The 25,497-nt window shown below is 36.3% G+C and overlaps 2 protein-coding genes and 1 long non-coding RNA gene across 3 annotated transcripts; all 3 read left to right on the forward strand.

The window, feature by feature from the left end:
- The first annotated feature begins 4,325 nt into the window (after positions 1 to 4,325).
- On the forward strand, positions 4,326 to 7,428 carry LOC125660891 (bombesin receptor subtype-3-like). The gene is made up of 2 exons (XM_048892709.2): positions 4,326 to 5,956; positions 7,328 to 7,428. The coding sequence occupies exons 1-2, from the start codon at positions 5,180 to 5,182 to the stop codon at positions 7,361 to 7,363; spliced, it is 813 nt and encodes a 270-aa protein (XP_048748666.1). The 5' UTR covers positions 4,326 to 5,179; the 3' UTR covers positions 7,364 to 7,428.
- Positions 7,429 to 8,639: 1,211 nt separating this feature from the next.
- Positions 8,640 to 14,691, forward strand: LOC125660905 (uncharacterized). The gene is made up of 2 exons (XR_007364535.2): positions 8,640 to 9,608; positions 9,656 to 14,691. It is a non-coding gene; the product is annotated as an uncharacterized LOC125660905 (long non-coding RNA).
- Positions 14,692 to 21,319: 6,628 nt separating this feature from the next.
- On the forward strand, positions 21,320 to 23,542 carry LOC125663373 (uncharacterized). The gene is made up of 2 exons (XM_056146529.1): positions 21,320 to 21,422; positions 22,306 to 23,542. The coding sequence occupies exon 2, from the start codon at positions 22,307 to 22,309 to the stop codon at positions 23,345 to 23,347; it is 1,041 nt and encodes a 346-aa protein (XP_056002504.1). The 5' UTR covers positions 21,320 to 21,422; position 22,306; the 3' UTR covers positions 23,348 to 23,542.
- Positions 23,543 to 25,497: the final 1,955 nt, after the last annotated feature.

Below are 25,497 nucleotides of genomic sequence, written 5' to 3' on the forward strand. Positions count from 1 at the left end.
TAGTTGAATTATGTTCGCATTTTTTTTGTTTAAGGGTTTTCAACACCCCCCCCCCCCCTAGGCAGAGAAGGTACAAATATTGGTCGATTTCAACCCACTCACCCACCCACCCACCTTTAAAACTTTCTAGATCCGCCAATGGACAACATTTAAACTTAAGAAACTGGACATTTTGTATGGTCAATTAAATTAACTCACTCGATGATTGCTGTACAATATAGTGATTCTGTTTATTTCAGAATCATCAGTAAATTGTTGCAAAATGTATTGGTATAGTCATTTTATATTGCATTTTACAAGGCCATCTACTTCGCTGGAAAGTGGTTTGCGTAACGAATAAAGACTTGATATACATGTACCACATACTTATACAAGAGGTTCCTGGATCACATCACATCGCTCACGTAAATCACCTTGGCCCTCCCGTTGTTGTTCAGCTACTGTGATTTTACAAAAAAAAAATGTTTTGCAATGTTGATTCCCATAAAAAAAAATACCCATATTGTGATTCCAATCTAGGATCACAACCATGTTACGAGGTCACAAAGTACACAAAATCATGATCTGAATGCATAAGGAATCTATATACAACACATGGCAGGGGCGGATCCAGGAATCGCGGTTAGAGGGGGCGCACTTTTTTTTAGACAGGGAGTGTGGGGCCGTCTTGAGACCCCTAATGGGTCCAGGGCGAAGGCCTCGTTGGGGTCTCAGGGGGCGAGCCCCCGAAAGCTCCTGGAATTTACAGTTTTTATGGGGCTTGAAATATGTCTCATATGTAATCCTTTTTACTATTTTTTGTCATTTTTTGATAGGGTGAAATTAATAAAATGACGCAAATTTTAAGGATTTTTGGAAAAAAAATTAAGTTCTCCCATTAAAAGTAATTTAATAAATCAAAAGATTTGGTCATTCATTTCTCCGAAAGGGGAAGAAATGATTGCTTCTTTTATCGTTTACATTTTTCTAAACAAGATGCCACTATTTACCTTAAATTTGAAAATTTTAGTGGGGACGCCCCCATTAAATCCGCCACTGCATGATATTTCTACATTGAACAGTTCAGAGGATATCGCCCAAGTTAAATTTTCTTAAAAGTCAGTCAAAATATTAATCCAAGATAAAAGAAACAACGCTAAAATCTTTGGCACCAGAAACAAAGGACTTGTCACAAGGACTGCATGTATGAAATATGAACAATGTATCATTCACCATTTAAAAGTTGGGAGCAGGTGAAAAGTTTTTAAAATTTGAGTCCAATGCCAAGGTCAAGGCTACAAGGTCAAAAATCATGCCATCAAATGACGTGGGTTTTTTTTACATAAGGAATCAATACACAAAATATGAAAGCCCTATCCTAAATACATGTAGTTCAGGATATACTGCCTAGGTTAGCTTTTCGATTTTCTTAAATGTAGGTCAAACTCAAAGGTCAAAGTCACAAGGTCAAAACCTTTGGTACCTAAAGAAAGATCCTGTCACAAGGATATACATATGAAATATGAGAGCTCACTCACCATTTAAAACGTTACCTGTTCGAAGAAGTTTCAAGTTTCAGACAGACGGGAACGGGACAAAAACAATATCCCCCCCCCCCCCCCTTATTCACGGAATCATTATGAAAGCGTGAATAAACAGAGCTTACACCTTCAAAAGTCAAGAGTGATTGATTCGTTACCTAGCACTAATTAAACTCGTTAGTGTGATGTAACAAATCAATAACCTTTGACTTGTGAAGGTGCAGAGCTTAGGGAAATTCGAATTTTTGATATAATTTACTGAAGTCCTGCTAATCTTGAAAAGAATCTGTTTTCAATAATTTCCTGTACATCTCTATATAAAACTTCAATCTCCTATCATGGCTCCACCCTACCTTTGGGGTCCTTAAATTGAATAAACTTGAATTTGCACTACTAGAAAATCCCTGCAAATTAATATGACTAACGCTATGCTTACTCTGATTGAAATTGGCCTGGTGGTTCTCAAGAAGATTTAAAAAAAAAAAAAAAAAAAAAAAAAAAAGATTCCGCAATTTATTACTAATTCTTGATCATCTTCACTTAAAAAAAAGGGCCCTACTGTTTTTTTTTGTTGTTTTTTTTTTTAATTTTAAAAGATGTTTCTCTATATATACCCATATAAAACTGTGATCCGCTGAAAGATGTTTCTCTATATATACCCATATAAAACTGTGATCCGCTATTGTTGCCCCATCCAACCCCCACCCCTCCCCCGATGGTCGTTATTTGAACATATTTCAATCCGCATTACCTGAGGATACCTGCATATTAATATGAGTATCCGTGGTCCTTTTGTTATGGAGAAGATTTGTCCGATATATTCCCATAATGTGGCCTCCATCCTACCACCACCACCCCCCCCCTTACCGCCTCCCCCGTGATCAGAATTTGAACACATTTGAACCTGCACTACCTAGGGATGCTTGCATATTGATATGAGTAATCACCACCCCGTTGGTCCTGAGAAAATGGTTTTTTAATACAGATTTATCCTACACATCAGCATGGAGAACTTGGACCCCCTATTGTGGCCCCATCCTACCCCTGAGGGTCATGATCTGAGCAAACTTCAAACTGCACTATCTGGGGATGATTCCATATTAATATAAATAGCCATGACTCTGATGTACGATTTTAACGATTTTCCATCTATTGCCAAAATGTAAAATTTGATCCCCAATTGTGGCCTCTCCCTACCATTGGGGGCTGTAATTTAAACAACTTTGAGTCTGTACTACCTGGGAATGCTTGCATGTTGATGTGATCAGTCACGACCCTGTTGTTCTTGGGAAGATTTTTTTTTTTTTAATTCATCCTAAATATCACCATGGAAAAAAAATATCTTCTATCTTTCTTTCTGTATGGGCAAAATAACCTTTGGAACCAGGAAGCATGTGGCTGTAGAACACAGTTAAACCCGGAAGTTGTCGCCTACAGTAATTATAAACATAGCAAATAATATAGACACCGAACCTCCGTCTTCTAAGTATCTTGTAACATAAAAATGATTGTGCACTTTAGATAGAGAAACTTCTGTCTGATGTTTCAGAAGTAGTTCTACGATTCTTAATGAATGGCTGTGTTACAATCAAGTGCTGAAATGTGTTTCATTCTGTATTGCTATGGTGGGAAACTGCACATTTCACCCACTCAATGCGGCTTCACAGGAAATGGAATTCATGTAGCACATATTTAATAGAGATGATATGTATAATAGTGGCCAGGATTTGACCTATGGTGCACGCGGCGGAAGCAAATTATAATACTATTATATAAATATTGATGTATACTGCCGTGCTTCTCTGCTTGTAAAACACAGCGACATTCGGGGATCACGTGGTTCGCCGCGCGTCCGGGCGCAGATGCATATCTGTCACACTGTATAATCATACAAATTGGGCGGGGGAGGGGGTCATTATAAAAGTGGCCTTAATTACATTTAGATCTTTATTCTGAAGTCCACCTGTACCACAACATGGGGACTACATGTGTAACAATTTCCTGTTACTTATGTAGAACTGAGAACATCGGAGATATTCGGCAAGGGCGGATCTAGACATTTTATCTAATGCTGGGGTGGGTGTTTCACATCTGGTAAATTCTTAATGAGGTTCATAATGTACTATAGGAGTCTTAATCTGTTACAATACAAAGTACGGTACATGTATCAAAAAATATAATTCCCTAAATATATCCCTCACACTCTCAGCGGGGGTGGGGGTCAATGTTCCCGCTTGATTATGCATCTAGGGTTTACAGATTTACAACAGTATGCATGTACATATATTGCGTGAAGTTAACCTACTGTAACACATTGTCCCTGCGTATGCTCCATAAATAAACTTACATCCCCCCCCCCCCCGATGTAGTTTCTAACCAAAAAAAATAATGATGATAATAATGAAATAAAAAAAAAGAAAAAAAAACCAAACAAACAAAAACTCCTCTCATTTTTTTAACTTCCAAGAGAAATGCTGAAGATCGGGGGTGATTTTCAGTTTCAATTCATTCTAAAAATCAATAAATATATATACATGTACATAAAAATCAATAAATATATATACATGTACATAAAAATCAATACATATATATACATGTACATAAAAATCAATACATATATATACATGTACATAAAAATCAATACATATATATACATGTACATAAAAATCAATAAATATATATACATGTACATAAAAATCAATAAATATATATACATGTACATTAACTTAAAAATCGTACAAAAACAGTACGAGGTATGCATATGAATGGCAAAATTTACACACACACACACAGAGAGAGAGAGAGAGAGAGAGAGAGAGAGAGAGAGAGAGAGAGAGAATTGTGCATATAATGTAGGGCTAATTTCTGAAAATTGTAGCAAGGGTTAAGAGTGGCGGCCAATTTATGTAATTGTTCCGCCTTTAATGCGAGGATAAAGACCCCCAGAACGTAAAACAGTGTTGCGTGAGATTGAATGCACTAGCTTCAATGATCACGTGTGGTAATTTGAATTTCTATTGTTAACATGTGGTTGATTAATATTATCATACAGCAATGCCTAGTTTTTATGTTATATGATTAATGAAGTATACCTAAAAGGAAAGTAAATAAACACACACACACACACACACACACACACACACACACACACAATGAAATAAAAAAAATGTTTCCGTCAAGCCGACCCTCGCAGCCATGTACTTCACCGAGCTGCAGACAATTATATTTCTGTTTTTAATTCAGGGCACACAAAACATAATTTCAAATAAATAAACTCAAAACATAAATCAAGTACGTAGAAAAGAACTATGTTTCTAGGCGCACACTTCCCCCGCACTTAAGATAACATTTCTCTGTTATCTAACTACCTTTTTCAAGGTCACAGATACTATTTAAAAGGATACGGCTATTTTTATCACCGTTTCGCCACAATAATCATTGTTAAAAGTCCAGTATTGATTTTGAGGGTAGTTTTTAAAAAGGTCAAAAAGAGTTGTGTTCACCACACTACGCCACCGCACTTGACAGTAATGTTGAGAATGCGCGCTCTGAGTGACCCAGTCAGCTGTTTAGATTCAAGTAGAACGGATAATTTCCTCTTTGCTCTATAATGAGAGGAGGAAATATTCTAATGTGTTGTTCACTTTGAATACTGAAACATGGACGGGAATCAAGTGGAACTAAACGAGGAATACGCCCGGAAAGTGAGGCCCACGACGATATTCTACATTATAGTGGCCAGCTTCGGGGCCCTGGGAAATGTCGCCGTAGTGCTTGTGTACTGTGTTCGTATGAAGAAGCAGGACAACCGGTATTTTATTCCTATCCTAGCCTGTGTGGATCTCATTGGATGTGTCACAAACGCTGTGTACTTTCATTTAGACGACACCTCCCAGTTTATTTACCCGAGTGATATATTATGTCGTCTACTTTCGTTTTTGGTTATTTTCAATAATGGAGTGTCCGGTCACATCATCCTCGTTATTGCCCTCCAGCGATACATGATCTTATGTCGCCCGTTCAATCGACAGCTTAACAGACCACTCAGGCGACTGGCACTTGTCATAATATGTGTGTTATCATTGATATACGCCTCTCCGGTTTTATTTTCGAGTGGGAAACTAAAAATGACATTACTCTACAACGGACATAACGTGACAGCGGAGGGGTGCACGTATAGCAGCAACATAGAGTCGCCCACCTTCTTCCGCCACGTGTATTTCGGAATTTTGTTAGCTCTGATTTTATTAAATATTATCATTACGGCGTGCCTGTATATCCCAGTTATAAGGAAAATTTACCACACCTTCACGAGATTGAAAAGAATGTCGTTCGTGAGTCAGAATCTGTCCAGAAAGGAAGACGAAAGCGAAGCGCCATCTATCAACCACTGCAGCGATGAAACTGAGGCTGACCACGGTGATGAATCGAACATGGTACAGGCCCGTATGAGAAATAACATGAGCGTGACATTGTTGGTCATTATAGTGGTGTATATTTGTTCTTTCCTCCCCTCAACGGTCACTCAAACTCTCGCCCTCGAGGAGCCGGGAATATCGGACACCATTGTCCATTTTAATTTGTATTATTTTTTTCTTAGGTTTTATATCTTTAATCACATTCTTAACCCGTTCATATACATTTGTTTCGATCTGAAATTTAGACGGGAACTCAGAAAATGGTGTTGTTTTTGTTTCTGAAAGTTGTACAAGAAAGTTAGAAGATATAGGCAGTTTTTATTTATTTTTTATTTTTTGTCTATGCATGTAGAGTAGAATTAAAGACAGATGTTTTTCGCGTCAGAACTTAAATATCGGTTTCTTGTATACTTTATCTTACGCTCTCCAGCGTCGAGTTTAGTGATGAAATACTGGATGTTTGCCGAATGCGAGCATGTGCCACTTTATTAAAAAAGAAATTCGGCTAATTTAGTGGAATTCTGGGAAACCAGCGATTGTGAATAATCTTTCAGATTTTTTTTTTTTTTTTACATGACTCAGGGGTGTCAAAATAATTTGCTTGCCTTTAACATACAACTGTATTCTTTTTATTATGCATGCGTAATATTTGCGAAAATCACTCTCTCGCAAATTGAATTCTAAATAGCAATTGTTGATAGATATTTAGCAAAATGAGTTCTCATGTATTATGTAGAATATATATTTTTTCAGTGACTTACTAAAATATTTTCAATTTTGATAGTTTTCATTTTTATAGAACTATTATCAATAAGTTTACGTTTACGATTTTTCAAAATTTTTAATGTAGAGGGATACGCATATTCACATATTATTCTCTTTGTGTATCGTAAACAATTAAAAAAAATTCTTATGATTTTTTTTAAAGTGACAGTTTATTTAAAGTTAGAGATTGTCTATTTTGAGAATCAATGCATACTCGTTTTTGTAAATTATTATAAGTCAACAAGTTAAAAACTACACACGTTTTTTTTTTCCACAATTGTAAAATCAATGAAACTCCATGCAGTTTGTGAGAACAACCGAATTTTAACTCATTATTATTTCAGTTATATTATTGCATGCATGTATTTAGAAATACTTTCGTGTACCTATGATGAGATCGGACAGTGCAATTTTATCGACAAAAGTGATATTTATAATAGATTTGATATTTATAGTAGATTTGATATTTATAATAGATTTGATATTTTAAGCGAGAGTAAAATTGAACTATGCAGACAATCAGCTATATTCAATGTGTAGATGAAATATGTATTTAGAATTATGTATTCTGAAGAATTTCAGTCTCAAAGATAGAGTACAAGGGTAAATACTTTTTTATTTTAGGAGAAAAAGTCGGGGAGAACCTGGACAACAGGGTAGATGCACAGAGAGAGAGAGAGAGGAAAGAGAGAGAGAGAGAGAGAGAGAGAGAGAGAGAGAGAGAGAGAGAGAGAGAGAATTGGTTGTTTCTTCTGTGATTATTCATTAGACAAACCATATACATTCAACCTGTTTTAGCAACCCTTTCAAAGTGCAATCATGTATATTTCATAACTTTAATGATAATTAGAATTTGTTAAACTGGTATTTACGGAAAAATCAGGCTGTATACATTGATGTGTAAGTGTATTTTTATTGTTATCAATCTGATTTGCATAGAATGCTTTTAAAATACATTTGGAAAAAAAAAGCAACAGCTTCATTATCTATTCTTAAAGCAACATAAACCGCTCTATGGATTTTAAATACACAGTTGGTTAGTGCGTTAAAGGAGTATGGACACGATGTTTAAATTTCATTTCTAATGATCACCAGAAATTTGAGCGTCACTTGTCGAGTTACAAGAGAGATACAGAGATCACAATTCTTTGTTATGTAAACCAGGCCTCGCCTTGTCTTTGTCTGCATAGGTTATGTTTCGTTTAAAGCAGATATCTTTTTCTTTTGTCTATAAGTTATTTCTGAACACAAATTAAACAGTTTCGGGTGTTTTTTAAATCTCATTTTATTCAAAACACACACACACACATACTCTATATATATATATATATATATATATATATATATATATAAGAATCATGAGTGCTGTATCTCACTTGTACAGATATGTAACTCAACAACTGACATTCTAACTTCCGCTGACTATCATAAATACCATAAGTAAGCATTGTTAACATTAGAAACGGGAATACAAAATTTTCAGTTCAAATTGTGTACACGCCCCCTGAATGTGTCGCCCCCCCTCCCAGGGCTCCATTATTAGTTAGTACACGTACACTGTCCCCCAGGGCCCCGTTATTAGTACACGTACACTGTCGCGCATGCTCCCAGGGCCCCGTTATTAGTTAGTACGCGTACACTGTCGCGCATCTCCCCAGGGCCCCGTTATTAGTTAGTACACGTACACTGTCGCACATCTCCCCAGGACCCCGTTATTAGTTAGTACGCATACACTGTCACGTATACATAGTAGTAGTGATTGACAACTAGAGTTATATCTGTTAAGTGTTTAGGAAATGTGACTCACCCCCTGATCTCGGCGAGTAAATTACACTACAGAGATTACCAGTTATGTTTGACATTTGACTTGAATGGGTCGTAAGTAGTACATCCAATTTTATATTATCCCTTTGTTTTATCAGACACCCCCCCCCCCCCCCCCCCCCCCCCCCATGGTATGGCCAATCAATTTTTTAATGCTAGAAATATTCTGGATAACCCAGATTAGACATTTTTGTTCACACAGAGGGAATTTTGTCGCCATTGTTTCATCAAGTCTGTATACAGCTATACACGTAAAAGTTGTATTACATCATAAACCTCATGTCATGCGGTGTGTATTTGATCAAATTTCAATCTCTTTACTTTCTTTCTCTCTCTGTATATCTTTCTGTCTCTCCAAATATTTCTTTTGGTCTCCCTTTCCCTCTCTTCATCTCTCTCTCTCTCTTTCTCCCTCTCTCTCTCTCTCAGAATCCCTTTCTCTCTGCTTCTCTCTCAGTTCCCTTGCCTCTGCTTCTCTCTCTCTCTCTCTCTCTCTCTCTCTCTCTCTCTCTCTCTTTGTGTGTGTGTGTGTGTATCCATTTCTCTCTGCTTCTCTCTCAAATCCCTTTCTCTCTGCTTTTCTCTCAGATCCCTTGTATCTGCTTCTCTCTCTCTCTCTCTCTCTCTCTCTCTCTCTCTCTCTCTCTCTCTCTCTCTCTCTCTCTCTTTGTGTGTGTGTGTGTGTATCCATTTCTCTCTGCTTCTCTCTCAAATCCCTTTCTCTCACCTTCTCTCTCAGATCCCTTGTCTCTGCTTCTCTCTCTCTCTCTCTCTCTCTCTCTCTCTCTCTCTCTCTCTCTGTATCCTTCTCTCTGTATCCTTCTCTCTCTGCTTCTCTCTGAAATCCCTTCTCACTCTCTCTGTCTCTCTCTCTCTGTTTGTCTGTCTGTCTCTCTCTCTGTCTGTCTGTCTGTCTGTCTGTCTCTTTCTTTCTCTCTCTCTCTCTCTCTCTCTCTCTCTCTCTCTCTCTCTCTCTCTCTCTTTTTCTCTCTCTCTCTCTCATGTTTAAGAGTAAGGATATAATATAATTCCCCATAATACAGGTTAAATGGAAAGAATAAACAATATCCTCACAATACAGGTGAAATGTAAAAATAACAAAAAATAAACAATGTCCTCACAATACAGGTTAATTGAAAAAACCGCAATGTCTTCATAATACAGGCTAAATATTAAAAAAAAAACCACGAAAAACAATGTTCTCACAATACTGGTTAAATGTAAAAAATGGCCTTACAATACAAGTTAAATGTAAAACATGTCCTGACAATGCAGGTTAAATGTAAAAGTAAAAAAAAAAATAAAAAAAATAAAAAAATAAATAAATATAATAATAACGTCCCCACAATACAGGTTGAATGTAGAAAATAATTTCCTCACAATACAGGTTAATTGTGAAATTAGAAAAGTTCTCACGATACAGGTTGAATGTAAAAAAAAAAAAAAAAAAAAAAAAAAATCGTCCTCACAATACAGGTTAAATGTAGAAAATAATGTCCTCACAATATTTTATTAGTCCCATTAGGACAGTTCTAGTTGCAACAGAAATGTTTTTGTTTTCAAACGGTGAGTCAAGGGATGCTCTAGTGTATATAAAAAATCGAGAGCACAAAACAAAGGGGAAACGTGTATTAAATAATAATACATTTTGATAAAAAAAAAAAAAAAAAAAAAAACCCATCGAAAACCGGGATTTATCATTTATCTTCACACATGAAAGAAATAAAAGGAACACAATTGCTATAATCATCGGGAACGGTATTAACATGCACAAACTACTTTATTCATACCAAAATTTCAAATGAATGAATTTTTATGAGGCGTAAAGGCTTATTTTGGAAGAAAAATCGATGAAAATGAGGAGAATTAATATGAAACTCGTAAACATTGATTCTGGCACAAAATGAGGTACTATTTATATGAAACAGTTAAAGAAGTGATGATTAATTCATAAAAATTATTTAACAGTTTGAGATTTTAAAATCATGAGTGTATCAGTGGCGGATTTAAGGGATCGTAACCGCCCCCTTTAAATTTTTCAAAATTAAGGTAACTCATGGTCTTTTCTTTAGAAAATTGTAAACGATAAAAGAAGCAATAATTTCTCCACTCTCGGAGTAATAAATGACAAAATATTTTGATTTATTTGATTACTTTAATTGGGAGAATTTGCACACCCCCCCCCCCCCAACCGCCCCCCCCCCCCCCTTAAAACTTGCGTCATTTTATTAATTTCACTTTTATCCTAAATAACAGAAAATAGTAAAAATAACTACTTAGGAGACATATTTCAAGCCCTATAAAATCTGTAAAATCCATGCAGGAGTTCAAAGCGCCCCCAGACCCCCTGCCTCATAAACTTGCGCCCCCCCCCCCCCCTCCCTCCCTAACCGCAATTCCTGGATCCGTCCCTGTGTATGATCCCGTAGTCGTGTTTGCTCTGTTCGTTTGTTTGTCAGTCCGCAAAATGTTTAACTTTGGCCATAACATTTGAATGGTAAATGACAGTATTTTCACATTTAATATGTGTATTTTTTGTGACAAAACCTTTAGATGGTACCAAACATTTTGACATTGTAACCTTGATTATTGATCTACTTTTGTGTCCTTGAAAAAAAACTTGCTTAGGGTGTTGGGATTTGCTTACGAGTTAGAAAATTCACGCTACATGTTAAGTAATAAATTGAATCGGGTTCATCAAATTAGCCGGGGCGAGGGTATTGTTTTTGACCATTCCTCATTTCTTTCTCTACAAATATCTATAAATTTCTTTGAGAAATTTACAGTTCGGATAGAAAAGCCATTAACGCCACGTTTCCTATCAGAAAATTTGCTTAAAATATACATTTCTTGTCGAAGTAAAAAGTAGGTGTTGTTGAGCGAAGACCGCGACTTGATCATTCGTGATTAAGACTTGTAGATTTAAACACCAAATTTTCCTTTAAAAAAATTATTGTGTTGGGATTAGTGTAGTCACGGCGACATTTTTGATGCACTCTTTTGCCACGCATTGTTACAGTAAGTCAGTAATTATAGTGACACACATCATATCGTATAAATGCGAATTCAAAACACCCGATTCATCGGATCTATATGTCACTGTGATAAAGAAATAATAGCAATAAAAAGACAATAATTACGCATAGTGTTTTCTGTAAATCAAAGAATGTCTGTAAATATAAGCGGAATGTATAAACTGGGTGGTTTGCCGAGGGAAATTTGTTAATAAAAAATAATACAATCTAAGTTGACATACACAATGTGGGGTACAAGTAGTAACAAATCTGTTTTGAGATTTAAGTATGCAGTATAAGGTAGTAAAACGTGAATCTTCTACACAATCTATTAAAAGTGATTGATTGATTATTGTTTAACGTCCCTCTCGAAAATACGTCACTTATATGGAGACGTCACCACTGCCGATGAAGGGCTGCAAAATTTAGGCCTATATACTCGGCGCTTATGGCCTTTGATCATGGAGGGATCTTTATCATGCCACACTTGCTGTGACACGGGGCCTCAATTTTTTCGGTCTCATCCGAAGGGCCGCCCCATTTATTCCCCCACGAGAACACAATCTAAAGAACACAGTGAACATATTCTGTCTTCTAATTCCTCTCCTTTGTATCACCCCGTTTCTATTTCTAATTGGTAGTATACCACTTCTTCATAGTGCAAGTAAAGATCTTAGATATTTTGGAATGCTCGTGGAAAATTAATTTTCGGTTCTAAAATTTGTTTTAATATCTCTATATAAACATAACTTAATAATTGATTTACTTTTACATGTACTAGCCACTACTTCTTATAGTTATGAAGCAACTTGTTCTGAAATCACCAGTGTCACACAATAGTAATCTATTATATATTTTCTATAGAATTCAATCTTTGTATAGAATTTAAAGATTTAGATAATGACTTCATTTGTGATGTCCAGTTAGACTTATTATATTGATTCACACATGTTTAGTAATGTTGTCCATTGATAATAGACGATTCCAGTATCGTATAGTTTATACAGTGTCAGCGTTAAGGATTCTTCCATCCGAATTCGCCATACATGTAGTGCAGGTGAAGGAATGAATCTGTGATAATGACGACGTTCGCGATTCTGAACCATCTCAATGTTGTGGTAGTTTCGGAGACCCCATACTACACTACAATAGTTCAAAACGAGCTACACAAATTAAGAAAAGTTTTTCGAAAGTTGAAATTTCTAGGTCTTTGTAAAAACGAATTTTCGAGACAATGGAGTCATTTCTGACGGCACTGGTCCTGTTCACAATATATTGACTATCACCACTACCTGAAAATTACAAAGTCGATGCAATTCACTTGTGAGGGACAAATACCCAATGCTTGAAAAACATTTGATTTTACTAAATCAGCTGGAAATTATTTTCATGTATGTACAATTAGAAGCTAAGTTCAAGGTCGCTCGGTTTATGGCCGCATCAAACCTAAGACGCCATTACTCTTTCACCAAACGCTCGACATTTCGAAGTGAAAATCACGGGTCTTTCGAATATGACCTTAAAAGTATCGCGACAGACGTTGGCACGTTAAAGAATCATTACAAGTGGTATTTCACTTTCAACTACAACCAATCAAACATTATATAAACGTTTGAAGGAGTATTAATTGATAAGAGATACGTTTTTGTTGTTCTTATGTTTTTGCGACATTTAACGCTAAACATTATCAACTAATGGCAAAAACTGCTTTCCATACTTTTTTGTTTGTTGTTAACGAGGGCTTAAATATTGATATGATATTTTTGTTTTGGGGAGAAGTTAGACTCCAATATTTTATATTTTTCAAATTGTAGTTCTTTGATTATATGATCACTTGGTTTTAGATGCTTTGGAACCGATGTCTGTAAGAATCAGACATAATATGGATAGTATACATAGAATATCGTATAACGTTGAACTTCATTAGGCCTAATTAGCTTTTATACAAAGTCATTATTTTTCGTATGAAAATATAATTAGTGGTAAAACATTAACACATGTCTGAAACAAACTAGCATTTAAGAGGTTAAAATTGACTTAGCAGTATAAATGCAGTACTACAAAGAGCGTCTACATAACTTCAATCACCTCCCTTGTAAACTCTTCTGCGTCTATGGAAGCCATGCCGTAACAAAGTTTATGCTCTGAAAATGTTCTAATTTAAATTAGCAAATCGACGACTTTCCCCTCTCTCTATTTTGCTCGATTTTTTATATGATCATTATAAGCATATTCCACTACAAGTTTCGCAAAAACCATTTCTGTTGCAATTAGTTTGAGGTAAAAGAGTAGAATGACTGGACTAAACGCTCAACATTTGGTGTGAATGTCACGGGTCCTCGGAGATGACCTTAAAACGGATGACCCGTGTCACAGTAGGTGTGGCACGCCAAAGAACCCTCACTGTTCAATGGCCGTATGCGCCGAGAATAGGCCTAAATTTGAAGCCCTTCACCGGTATTGGTGACGTCTCCAAATGAGTGAAAACTTCTCGAGGAAGACGTTAAACAAGATACAATCAATCAATCAATCATACAATAAGGTAACTCCATACGCGCAGTATTATCTGATCAAAGTTTAAAATGTTTTTTTCTATTTCAGTTTATTAAAGTTAAAACTAATAACTTATCAAAAAAATATTTAGGCCATCCCACCTTTTAAGATGCGAGACATGCATATACAAAATTATATATATCAACGTCAGAAAATTGCATTTTTTCTTCAACAGCATTATTGAAATTTCACACACCAAAAAAAAAAAAAAAAAATGGTTAAAACGACATACTAGTATTCACAATAATTTCATGAAACTGTTTCGCCACAAAACTGTTCAAAATTTCTGTAAAAAAAATCAAGAAAATATATCGCATAATTAACTTGATAAAATATTAAATGAAAACAGAGATATTTCCCTTCAATATTTTGAAACATATTATTGATTATTTAAATATAAGTTAGACTTTTGAAATATTTTATGTTTAACAAGATTTTTTACAATAACAATTGGAATAAACTCCAAGAAAATGTATGTTCCTATCATGCATAAATCTAGATAAATCCTTGATTTTGGAAAATCTTATGACATCACAGGAGGGCGGAACTACGTTAAATGTATAAAAAAAAAAAAAGAAAAAAAAAAAAAAAAAGAAGCGGGACAATACACGCCGGCCGGACAGTGAAATTTAACCTGGAAGCATATTATGCACTCTGAATTGATACAACACACATTCTGAATAGAAAAGCCTTAAAGTAAGTCATGGAGTACCAATTCTGACATGTGAACTGATTATGTATTTCTCGGAGAGGGAGGTTGTGGCAAAATTTCAGAGCAATACTTCTGACCAAGCCGGGAAAACAATCTGGAAAACTGTTTGATCTACTTCTACCCCCAAAGTAGATCATAGTGTACCAATCCAACTGAAATGCTAACTGCAATTAATTGTATTCCTCCGAGAGGAAGCCTTTGACTAAATATCAGGACAATTTCTGTATCCGTAATGAAAAAAAGTCCGGGAAACTGTTTGACCTATTCTTAGTCCCAAAGTAGGTCAAGAGTAGACCAATCCAGCTGAAATGCAAACTGAGCTTGTATCTCTTTAATAGGAAGCTTATGTGTAAATTTCAGGGTAATATCTTGTTTTCTTGTGTCCAGAGTACTTTGGCCATGTGACCTAAAAATCAAAAGGTCAAAAAAGGTCATCTACGCCTTAGCATGTACCAGTGTACAGAGTTTGATGTTTGCTAAGTAAATATTCTCTAGGTAATAAGCAGACAATATATTAATATATGTTTGACCCTAGAAATTTCACCTTATGACTTCGAAGCCAATAGGGACATATATGTATCTAAAGAAGAGAGTTGCAGTCTTAAAGCTACCCTTAATACTGATCAATCATGCGCGGATTTAATGCGTATTAGTTTTATGTATGATGTGACCTGTTTGGTGATACGCCCAATTTAACCAGAGAGCTACAGTTTTGCAGCTACAGAGTAGTGTATAAATGAATGCTATAATTGTTAAGTGGCGCCAAATCTTTTCTAGTAACTTAACAACTATCATAGAAAGGAACCGGGACGTAGTTATGGAGGGCGGGTTGATGGGCTCCTTAAATAGGCAGCGGTTTGGGCCCCTAAAGGGTCCATGGCGAAACCCTGATGGGAATCCCGATGATGAGGTTCTCCGGAGGGTGGTGGATTTTTTGGTACCTTGACATGGAGTTTATTATCTTCCGGAGGATATGGAATTCATGTTTTGCTAATCCACATTCAGATTACTGAGCTCACTCCAATGATGACACGTGTGACTCAAGTGATTTGCTCTTCATCAACTGACAAATCAAATGATGAAGGATTGCCCACAGTGCTCTTGTACAAATGTCCAAGTTACTTTATCAAAATACTCATAGATGAATTAAAGGGACTGATTCATGATTTCCCCCCAAATTTTGTTTTTTACTTTAAATGATCAAAATCTGTAGTTTAATATGTTTAGAATGTTTCACAAAAAATTAAGGTTATTCATCATGACAGAAGTTCATTATAGAGAGTTTGTTATTTGTTTTGAAAGAAAGTTTGATATGTGTTATTGTTTACGGAAGTTTTCAAAATCAATGGATATTGATCCAAGTTTATTAAATGTAAAACTTATACGGTACCAATTTTGATGCACCAGATGCGCATTTCGACAAATAATGTCTCTTCAGTGATGCTCAACCGAAATGTTTGAAATCCGAAATAACAATGAAGTTTTAGAGCTATTATAGGGGAAAACAGTGTGCCAAAAAAGTGGAGTCAAATTCATCTAAGGATAAGAGCTATGCATGAATGAGATACATAATCTTTATTTTGAAATATTTCAAGTATACTTTAGGTAAAATGTGTCATTTAAAAGTTAAAATTTGTTATTGTACAAAATGAAGATACTTTGAATTACAAAATTAACGTTTCACTGCTTTGTTTGTTTACATAAAAAGACTCGAATCTTTGTTTACATAACACAGAATCAAAGCTAAAATATTGCTCTTATCCTTGCATTCAGATGGTCCAAATTTTGGATGTCAACATTAAATGAGTTATATTTTTAATTCTTAACATCAAAAATGAAAAATATTTGTTTCGAAAAATGTAAACCAGTCCCTTTAAAAGGGCGTGAACACAATTTCAGTTGAAAATCTTCAAATTTTATTTTCCCATCGTCAATGTTTACAATGCTTTTAAACTAAAGTATTTCTAATGGTCAGCAAAAATTGACTGTATTTTATCGAGTTACTTCTACATGGTGTTTACATCTCTCAACTGATTCGATAAGCAAGAGCATGTTCTGCTTATGATCAGGTTTTGAATAGTAGTAGACTACTGACAAACAAGTTGATGGTACAGGGTTTCAACAGTCTCGTTTAAAATTACCATTTCGCAAATTCTAATTGTCGTTATAACAATCTAGTTCGTCAATACAACCTCGCATTGGGTCAAATGCTGTCTGACGTGTTTCATACCGATTGTTAAGCCGTTCTTGGCATACTGATTTTGACTGCGGATAACTCCGTTTATCTGATCAGGATATAGGGCTCACGGCGGGTGTGGCCGGTCGACAGGGGATGCTTATTCCTCCTAGGCACCTAATCCCACCTCTGATATATACAGGGGTCCGGGTTTGCACAACTCTCAATTTTGTATTGCTTACAGAGTAGTGAGATTAATCACTGTTCGATATCTTCACCTTTCTTCTAATGGTCACCAAAAAAACTGAACATCGAGTTACAAGAAAAATAGAGAGCTCAAACTTATTTGTTATGTAAACAAGGTTCGTGCCATGTTATTGTTTGCATATATATATATATATATATATGTAGGTTAAATATAACTGTTCTGTTTAAAGCAGATTTTTCAAATAACGAGTTAATTGTGAACACAATTAAACAGTTTCTAATGTTTGTCTTATGTAAGGTGAAGATAACGAACAGCGATCAATCTCATAACTCCCACAAGCAATACAAAATAGATACTTGGGCAAAAACGGACCCCTGGACACACCAGAGGTGGGATCATATCATTTTGTTTTAAACATGTCATTTTATGCTAAGCAATCTATATGTAAACAAAAACATGGCACGAGCCTTGCTTTCAAAACAAAGAATTGGGAGTGTTGTATCACATTTGAAATTAACAATTGGGATTCAGATTTTTGCTGACAATATAGAATACTTTAATCAAGCATTATAAACATTAAAACTGGGAAAATACAATTTAAAAAATTTCAGTTCAGATTTTGTCCATGCCCCTAACGTTTGAAAAGTGTCACAGTCGTGTCTAATAAGTTTACTTATACTTCTGTTTAGTGATGAAACGATTGTCGCCGACAATCGATTGTCGATCATTTTTGGCTCTTCGATTCCGATTATCGATTCTAATTTCCATAATCGATTGTCGCCTGTACACTAATTAATATTAAATCCGTGATTCATCTGACTATTTATCCCCCTTTTATATTGTGACATGTGCAGGGGAGAGTCAGAGTGGACTCCACAATAAAAAGTGGGAATTCAGCAACACCAGCCAGTGTGTATCCTTAAAACTAAACAGAAATAACCCCAAAATAATAAACATTTATTAACTACGTGTAAATATCGATCATTGATCGATAGAGGTCTTCTGATTATGACCGATTATCGATTATGAAATTTTCCCGATTTTTCAACACTACTTCTGTTGGCATTTTCACTTCAAGGTTATTGCTCAAACAAGTTGCTGTCCTTTAACAAAGACTACCACACATCGACCAGAGGCATATATTTCTAACAAAAACTTAATATTCTTGCTTGAAATAAAAATGCTTTAAAGCAGGTGTTTTTCAGGTGTAAATAATAAGTTAACGTTTAAATTTCATACATGTATCAAAAGTATCCGCTGCTGAATGATATAAAGCTGGCAGCAAAATATGGGTTACAAGCTAGAATATCGGTGGGGTTTTTTTTTTTAATTCTAAAAGCTCAGTCCAATTTCACAAATGATATCTGTTTCATGATAGGAACAACAAAATATTGCTTCTTATTTTTTAACGTTGCGGAGGTGAATATGTTACCATGTAAAGTTATATTTGCGAATCAGACTCCATACCACAGACATTTGCCATCAAGAACACAAACAACTGCTTTTCACAAATTATACAGAACATCTTTTAATTCTCTTGTTCAGGAAACATCGTTGATTTTGATAAACTTTCTCCCCATTGGTACTGTCATGTGCCTTTCTGTTAGGAATCCTAACGGTGCAATTTCAACATCGCTCGGCCTTTTACATCAAGTTTTGAAGGTTTTTTCCCCCTTTATTCGACTGCAAAGTTTCGATTGGCGTGCATAGGTGCATGCGCAAGGTGACTTATTCCCATAACATACGGTTTAACCACACGTATATTTTCCGCGTGGACCTGAGCGAATTCATATATGACGTCACATTTCAGGTATTGAATAAAAAATTCACGATTTGAATATATACTAGGTAGATCAACTGTTTAAAGGACCATTAGCTGTCAGTTTGTCACCAAAAAAAGAGAATTCAATGAAAATTGCTCTGCATTATATATTTTAGTAATAACACCACTATTTAATTATCTGAAACACCCTTGAACCCCAAAAGCAGGCACATAAATGTGCAATTTTGATGATTAAATAATTATTGTCTTGTGCAACAATAAATCTTCCTTCCACATTTCTTTACAATATAACTGATTATCTAACTACCGATAAACAAACGATTTTTTTTATCCTTGCGCATTAATCTATCGCGTATGCCAAAATAAGCCGTATACCCCAGTTGAGTTAAAAAAAATGTTGGTATACCCTTCACAGCTAATGCTCCTTTAAAGTCGATCTTCACACGTCTCAACGATCACACCATATTTGAACAATACATGATTATGATCTACCGATTATAAAGTCCCCTCATCATTATCGATGATCCCATGAAAAAAAACCCACCATCACTCTGAAATTGAGTCACGCTGGCCCTGTCATTGTTCAGTTGTTGTGATTTCTAATATATTTCTTTATCAATCTTTATTCCCTTGAAAACTTTTGACTCCATATTGTGGCCCAACCTAGCCCCAAAGGATCACAACGTAACTGGAAATGAAAAGAGATGACTTAACGGCAAAATGACTAACATGAGTTTGCTGTTCTGAAAAGGATCAAGGTCACAAGGTCATTGTTCATGGTATCATATAAAGACCTTACCATAAGAAACATGTATAGAAAATATGAAAGCTCTATATTAAATAGCTAAGGAGATATTGAATAGGTAGGTTTTCTATTTATAAATACTTAAGGAGATATTGAATAGGTAGGCTTTTTATTTATAAATAGTTAAGGAGATATTGAATAGGTAGGCTTTTTATTTAAAGTAGGTGAAGCTTCCAGCTCAAGGTCACATGGTCAAGCTTCCCAAATGATAAGGTCTTGCCAAATAGAACATAAATACAAAATATAAAAGCCCTACTTGAAAATTTTCAATAGATAATTTGTCGGGGATTTTTTTTTCAAAAGTAGGTCAAATTCCAAGGTCAAAAGATGAAACACCATTTTGAACAATATCTTGTCATAAAGAATATATATATTCAAAGTACAGTTATGGAAGCCACATCTAAAATAGTTCCGAATATATTTAATAGATTATATTTTCTTTAAGATAGGTCAAACTCTGAGTTCAAGGTCACATGGTCAAAGATCATGCTATGAAATGAAAGGTCTTGTCAACAAGAGAATATATGAAAGGTCTACCCTAAATACTTCATGAGATATTAAATAAGTAAGACTTTTATCAAAAGTAGGTCAAACTTCCAGGTTTAAGTCACAAGATCACACGCTTTTGCATCAGATGAAAGATCTGTTTGTAAAAAAAAATGAAGATACAAAATATGAAAACCCTAGCTACTTAGATAGTTAAAACAAAATCCCCATCCATCAGCATATAACATTTTGATCCCCATTGTGGCCACACCCTACCTCCGGGGTCATGAATTTCACAAACTTGGATCTACTCTATGCCAGGAAACTTTAATGAAAATCTGAACTTTCTGGTCCAGTGGTTCTTAGGGAGTTTTTTAAATGACCCCACCCTATCTTTGCATTATCGTGATTATCTCCCCTTTGGAATGTAATGGTCTTCATTTGAACAAACTTTGCCCAAGTTTAACTTAAATTGGCCCAGTAGTTCTGGAGAAGATAAAAATGTGAAAAGTTTACAAACAGACGGACGGACAGACGACGGATAACAGGTGATCTGAATAACTCAGGTGAGCTAAAAACGGCATTATATATTATTGCATCAGAATTGGTACCATATAAGTTTTACATTCAAGTCAATAAAATATATACTTGCTATAAAAATGGTGAACAAACATTGAATGCAACCATTATTCAACTGAAACAGTCATTTGATCTCTCTCTCTCTCTCTCTCTCTCTCTCTCTCTCTCTCTCTCGATCGATCGATCGATCGATCGATCAAAATTCTGGAAACCAAAGGCAGAAACATACTACATGTACATGTTTTGATATTACAGAATGTATAAAACAAATAAAGAAAAAATTTAAAGTATGAGATTTATTAACATCATTTCTTCAATTTTAAGCTTCCATTTCATTTAATTCAGAATATTTATTTGCAAATGAATGTAGGTTGAGTGTTAGGTCGTGCGCCAAAATAAATTCCTTTGAAGTAGTTGGTATCGATTCGGAGTTATTGTCCTTTGTTGAATTACTACCAATACCTCGTCAGACGAAAGTACAACGTTCAACGGGGTTTCCCAGTGGGCGTTTCCACAGAACAAGGAAGGAAGACGGAACAAGAAAGTAAGGCAGACGGAATTCAAACTCACAACACACAGGTAAGGTTTGGTGGTAGATTTGATAATGTCGCGGTCAGCCGGAATCGATCGCCGGTGGCCAGTTAGCTCAGTTGGTCGAGCACTTGACTAGCGATTCAGGGGTTTGAATCGTGGTCTGGTCCGTTGCATTTTCTCCCTTCCTGTTACAACATATTGGTATCATAACAACACAACAAGATACTCTCCGATTTTTAATTATCGTAATATCTGGTGGTTTTGTCAGTGTTTCTTGAATATAGGAGTCGGCACCATGTTGATTTTGAATATCTATCTGACGTCGACGCGTCTTTTGTAGTATTCTCTCCATCTCTCACAATGTACTGCAGACCGAGGATATTATGGATATTTTGGGTTTACCCTCATGTATGGAACTGCATATTTTCCTGCTTTTTTATTGAATCATATATATATATTCACCTCAGCAGACACTTGCCATCATTTCATAGGGGGGGGGGGGGGGGGTGTGTCAATCACAGAAGTGGACTGAAAAACAATCTGAAAATTCAATTGGCAAGAAAATAAAACATAAAAAGTCACTACGACCTACCTTTTCCCTCCTAACTCTTGGAGAGGGGTGGTGGGTGGGGTGGTAATGAAACTGGTGTTGAATGAACTAAACAACTTATATTCCTTGCCACACTGTTAAGCATCGTGAGATCGATCGCTTGGAAACAATTAAATATGAAACTTATTTCATCGTGTAACAAGTCATTTTGTGACCGGAAAAAAAGTTTCGCTGTTTCATGAATATGCATAATAGGAGTTTAAGTAATAAAATCTGTTGAAAAATCAATCACCGTTAAAGCAGCCTTTGTAAGATTGTTTGAAACTGTGATTCCATACTTGTATAATAAAACGATTATTATTTATTACCTCTCTTCAGGATGGACCACATTCCCCGTCTATCAGAAGCTGTCTATGTGGGAATGTGTCGTGAAGTGGGAACTCCTTCTGAAGTGAGAATCAGGAGGGACGTGGTGGACACCGGGGAGGAGGTGTGTAGACCAGTGAATATACTGAGGGGAGTACAGATCATGAGGAGTGGCAGTGATCGTGAGGGATTTAGACTGAAAACATCAGACATAGATGAGATGTTCTGGTCACAAGATCATAAAGTGATCTGTGATCTCTCTCAGATCAGTCTGTACCGTATCCCACAACACACCGTCATTCTGATGGAGTGGGAAGATCTTCCACCGGGATTTACCAGACTGAAGCTGCTCACTGATTCCTATGATGCTGATGTGATATCTTCGTGTGTAAATCGAAATGGAGAACAGTATATTTCTAGTGAGTTGTTTCGAGAGGCTTTTACCGAGTTCAATAGAAGTAGGGCTCCTGCATTTCAGTCCTGTGTACAACATGGACCCTGTGCATCTTTTGTCTTTGGAACACAGGAAGTTGACAGTGCTTTCTGTTTAGGGTCCGATCACTGGCCAACATTAGCTGCACCATGGATAGAAAGATGCCGACAGAAACTCTGGCCATCTGATGATGTTTTAGATGATATTGTACGCTCCGGGTCCCATGTCGTACCCATAGGTAGTGAACATAACAACGGTGATGAATGGAGAATTTCGTTTTCTCAAGCAGAGCAAAAACTAGTTTACTCAATGAACCACGTCCAGTTCTTGTGTTACGGACTTCTGAAGATATTTCTCAAAGAAGTTATCAATAATCCTATTCTGTGTTCATATTTCATGAAAACAATTCTATTTTGGGTTATCCAGGAAGATGCCTCCTTGACATGGACACCGGGTTATTTATTGTCAAATTTTTGGCGGTGTTTTAAATTGCTTATTTTCTGGATACAAAGAGCTGAATGTCCAAACTTTTTTATTCCCCAAAACAACATGTTTAGAGTGAAAGTGACAGGGGCAGCCCAATCTTTATTGTTTGATCAGGTTCATAACTTGTATTGTTAGGGGATAGCATGTCTTTTATTAAGCCCCACAATAAGACCCTACCTCAATAGAGCCATATTAAACAAAACACTGGTAATCAAAACAGATGAAGACAGCATGATATCCCCTGTAAAACTAGACATACATATTTTTAGTGAAATATTTAAATTTGGTTGTCATGTATTAGATATAAAACAATTTGCGGCTTACATGAAAGAAATCGAGAAATTAATCCGTGAAAGACGGGGGCCATATCAGATAGTGAACATTCAGAAGATAACGTCATCAGTATTGATTGACACCGCGTGGTACATAACACAGTATGCAGGACCGTGTAACAAAGGTGTAGCACTTTTATCTGATAAAGTATGTCACATGTTAAAGATAGCATCACAGATAGGTTGTGTGTCAGATATATTGTATCTAGCTATGTACTACTACAGAACGTGTAGGTATGAACAATCACTGAGATGTTTACAGAGAACACAAGAGAGGATGTCAGTACCCTATGTTATGTATAAATATAATGTCAATGTAGAGATGTACAGACGCGCCATGACGGGAGTGTCACTGAGTGATAAAATGCGAAAGGCTGTAGTGAGTGAAATTGAACTAACCAGTTCTTACACTTACATTGATGAGTTGTTGTTAGAACAGACAGTCAGTTACAGGAATGGTATACCTGCATTACACATCCCACCTCTAGTGATGTTACACATGTTGTCAGTACTGAATCACCACAGATTACGTCATACACTAGAGTCTCACCAAGCTCTACAGAACCTCCAGACTCTGCTACTCTCTGATGTCGGGGTCCATGTCCCTGTACCCCTCAGAGACATATCACATCAGATACTGGGGATCTGTCAACACGTGTGTGGGGACTATGTGGGGGCCTTAAACTCCTATCAGTTTTCACAAGAACAACGTCCTTTACACAAGATTCAACAAGCATCAATTTACAGAATACAAAGACTTATTCAGAATTAGTGTAGTCGGTCTTGTCCTGAATAATATTGTAATGTTACGCAAGTCAATCAATTTCGATGTGTATCAATAACGTCTCCATTTAAGTAAACAATTCTCGGGAGGAACGTTAAACAATATACAACTCGATCAACCGTATCGTGTTTTACAGTGACGTATAATGTGTAGCTACAATGTAATAAAACTCGTGAAACAGTGTATTTTGTTTTATCATTAAGTATAACCACGTGCATTATTAAGCATGTGTTATTTAATTAGTTTGTTTAACACGTACATTTTATCAATAAATCGGTGACAGATCCAGAATTACCGAGAGATAAAAAAGCGGGGTAGGGCATGTGAGTCAAGGATTAGCCAAAATACATGTAGTTACCCAGCAATTTAGGGCGCCAAATCGGAGTTTTAATCACAATAGTTCTATATTTGTGGTGAAAAGGAGGCTCCTTTGAATCCGCCACTGGTAGTCTATTTATTACTATGCATTACAGTCAAGGTCGGAGCAGTGAGAGAACAGGTTACACTAGGCCACAGGTCTTTCGGGGTGGTATTATATAAAAAAAAAAACCGAGAATTTGAATCCATGACAAAGTGCATTTTATATCAATTTTAAAGCTTGGCGTGTTGACCCCCCCCCCCCCCCCTCTCCCTCTCTCCATTGTTTTAATGATAGTGGGAATGCAGGCTTTAAACAACGCATCGTGGTAGCTCAGTGGTAGAGCGTTCGCTTCGTAACTGGGAGGTCCTGAGTTCGAGCCCCGCTCGTACAATAGCCACGTCAAACCTAACACGTTAACAGGTGAATACTCCGCCAAACGCTCAGCGATTGAAAGTGAAAATCAGCGGTCTTTCGGATATGACCTTAAAAACGGAGGTCCTGTCTCGCGGCAGGCGTTGGCATTATAAAGAACTCTTTCAGTTATAGCCCGGAGTGCTATTGATTGATTGATGTTTTCCGCCACACTGAACAATTTTTCAGCTATCTGGTGGCGCCCAGTTTTTATTGGTGGAAGAGAGAACCCAGATACAATGTACCTGGGAAGAGACCACTGACCTTCTGAAAGTAAACTGGGAAACTTTGTCACTTAGCAGTGCGAGCGGGATTCGAACACGCGCCGACCAGAGGTGAGAGGCAGTGCGATATTGAGCCCGATGCTCTAACCCCCCCCCCCCCCTTCACAGACAGC

Source organism: Ostrea edulis, chromosome 8, assembly GCF_947568905.1.
Source record: "Ostrea edulis chromosome 8, xbOstEdul1.1, whole genome shotgun sequence".
In the NCBI taxonomy this organism is placed as follows: Eukaryota; Metazoa; Mollusca; class Bivalvia; order Ostreida; family Ostreidae; genus Ostrea; species Ostrea edulis.

What these genes read in the sequence shown, in the direction of transcription:
- LOC125660891 (XM_048892709.2), top strand. Translation starts at nt 5,180, where the DNA reads ATGGACGGGAATCAAGTGGAACTAAACGAGGAATACGCCCGGAAAGTG. An exon ending in ACGGTGATGAATCGAACATG is followed by an intron (nt 5,957 to 7,327) that starts GTACAGGCCCGT and finishes TTTTTATTTTAG; the next exon opens with GAGAAAAAGTCGGGGAGAAC.
- LOC125663373 (XM_056146529.1), top strand. Translation starts at nt 22,307, where the DNA reads ATGGACCACATTCCCCGTCTATCAGAAGCTGTCTATGTGGGAATGTGT.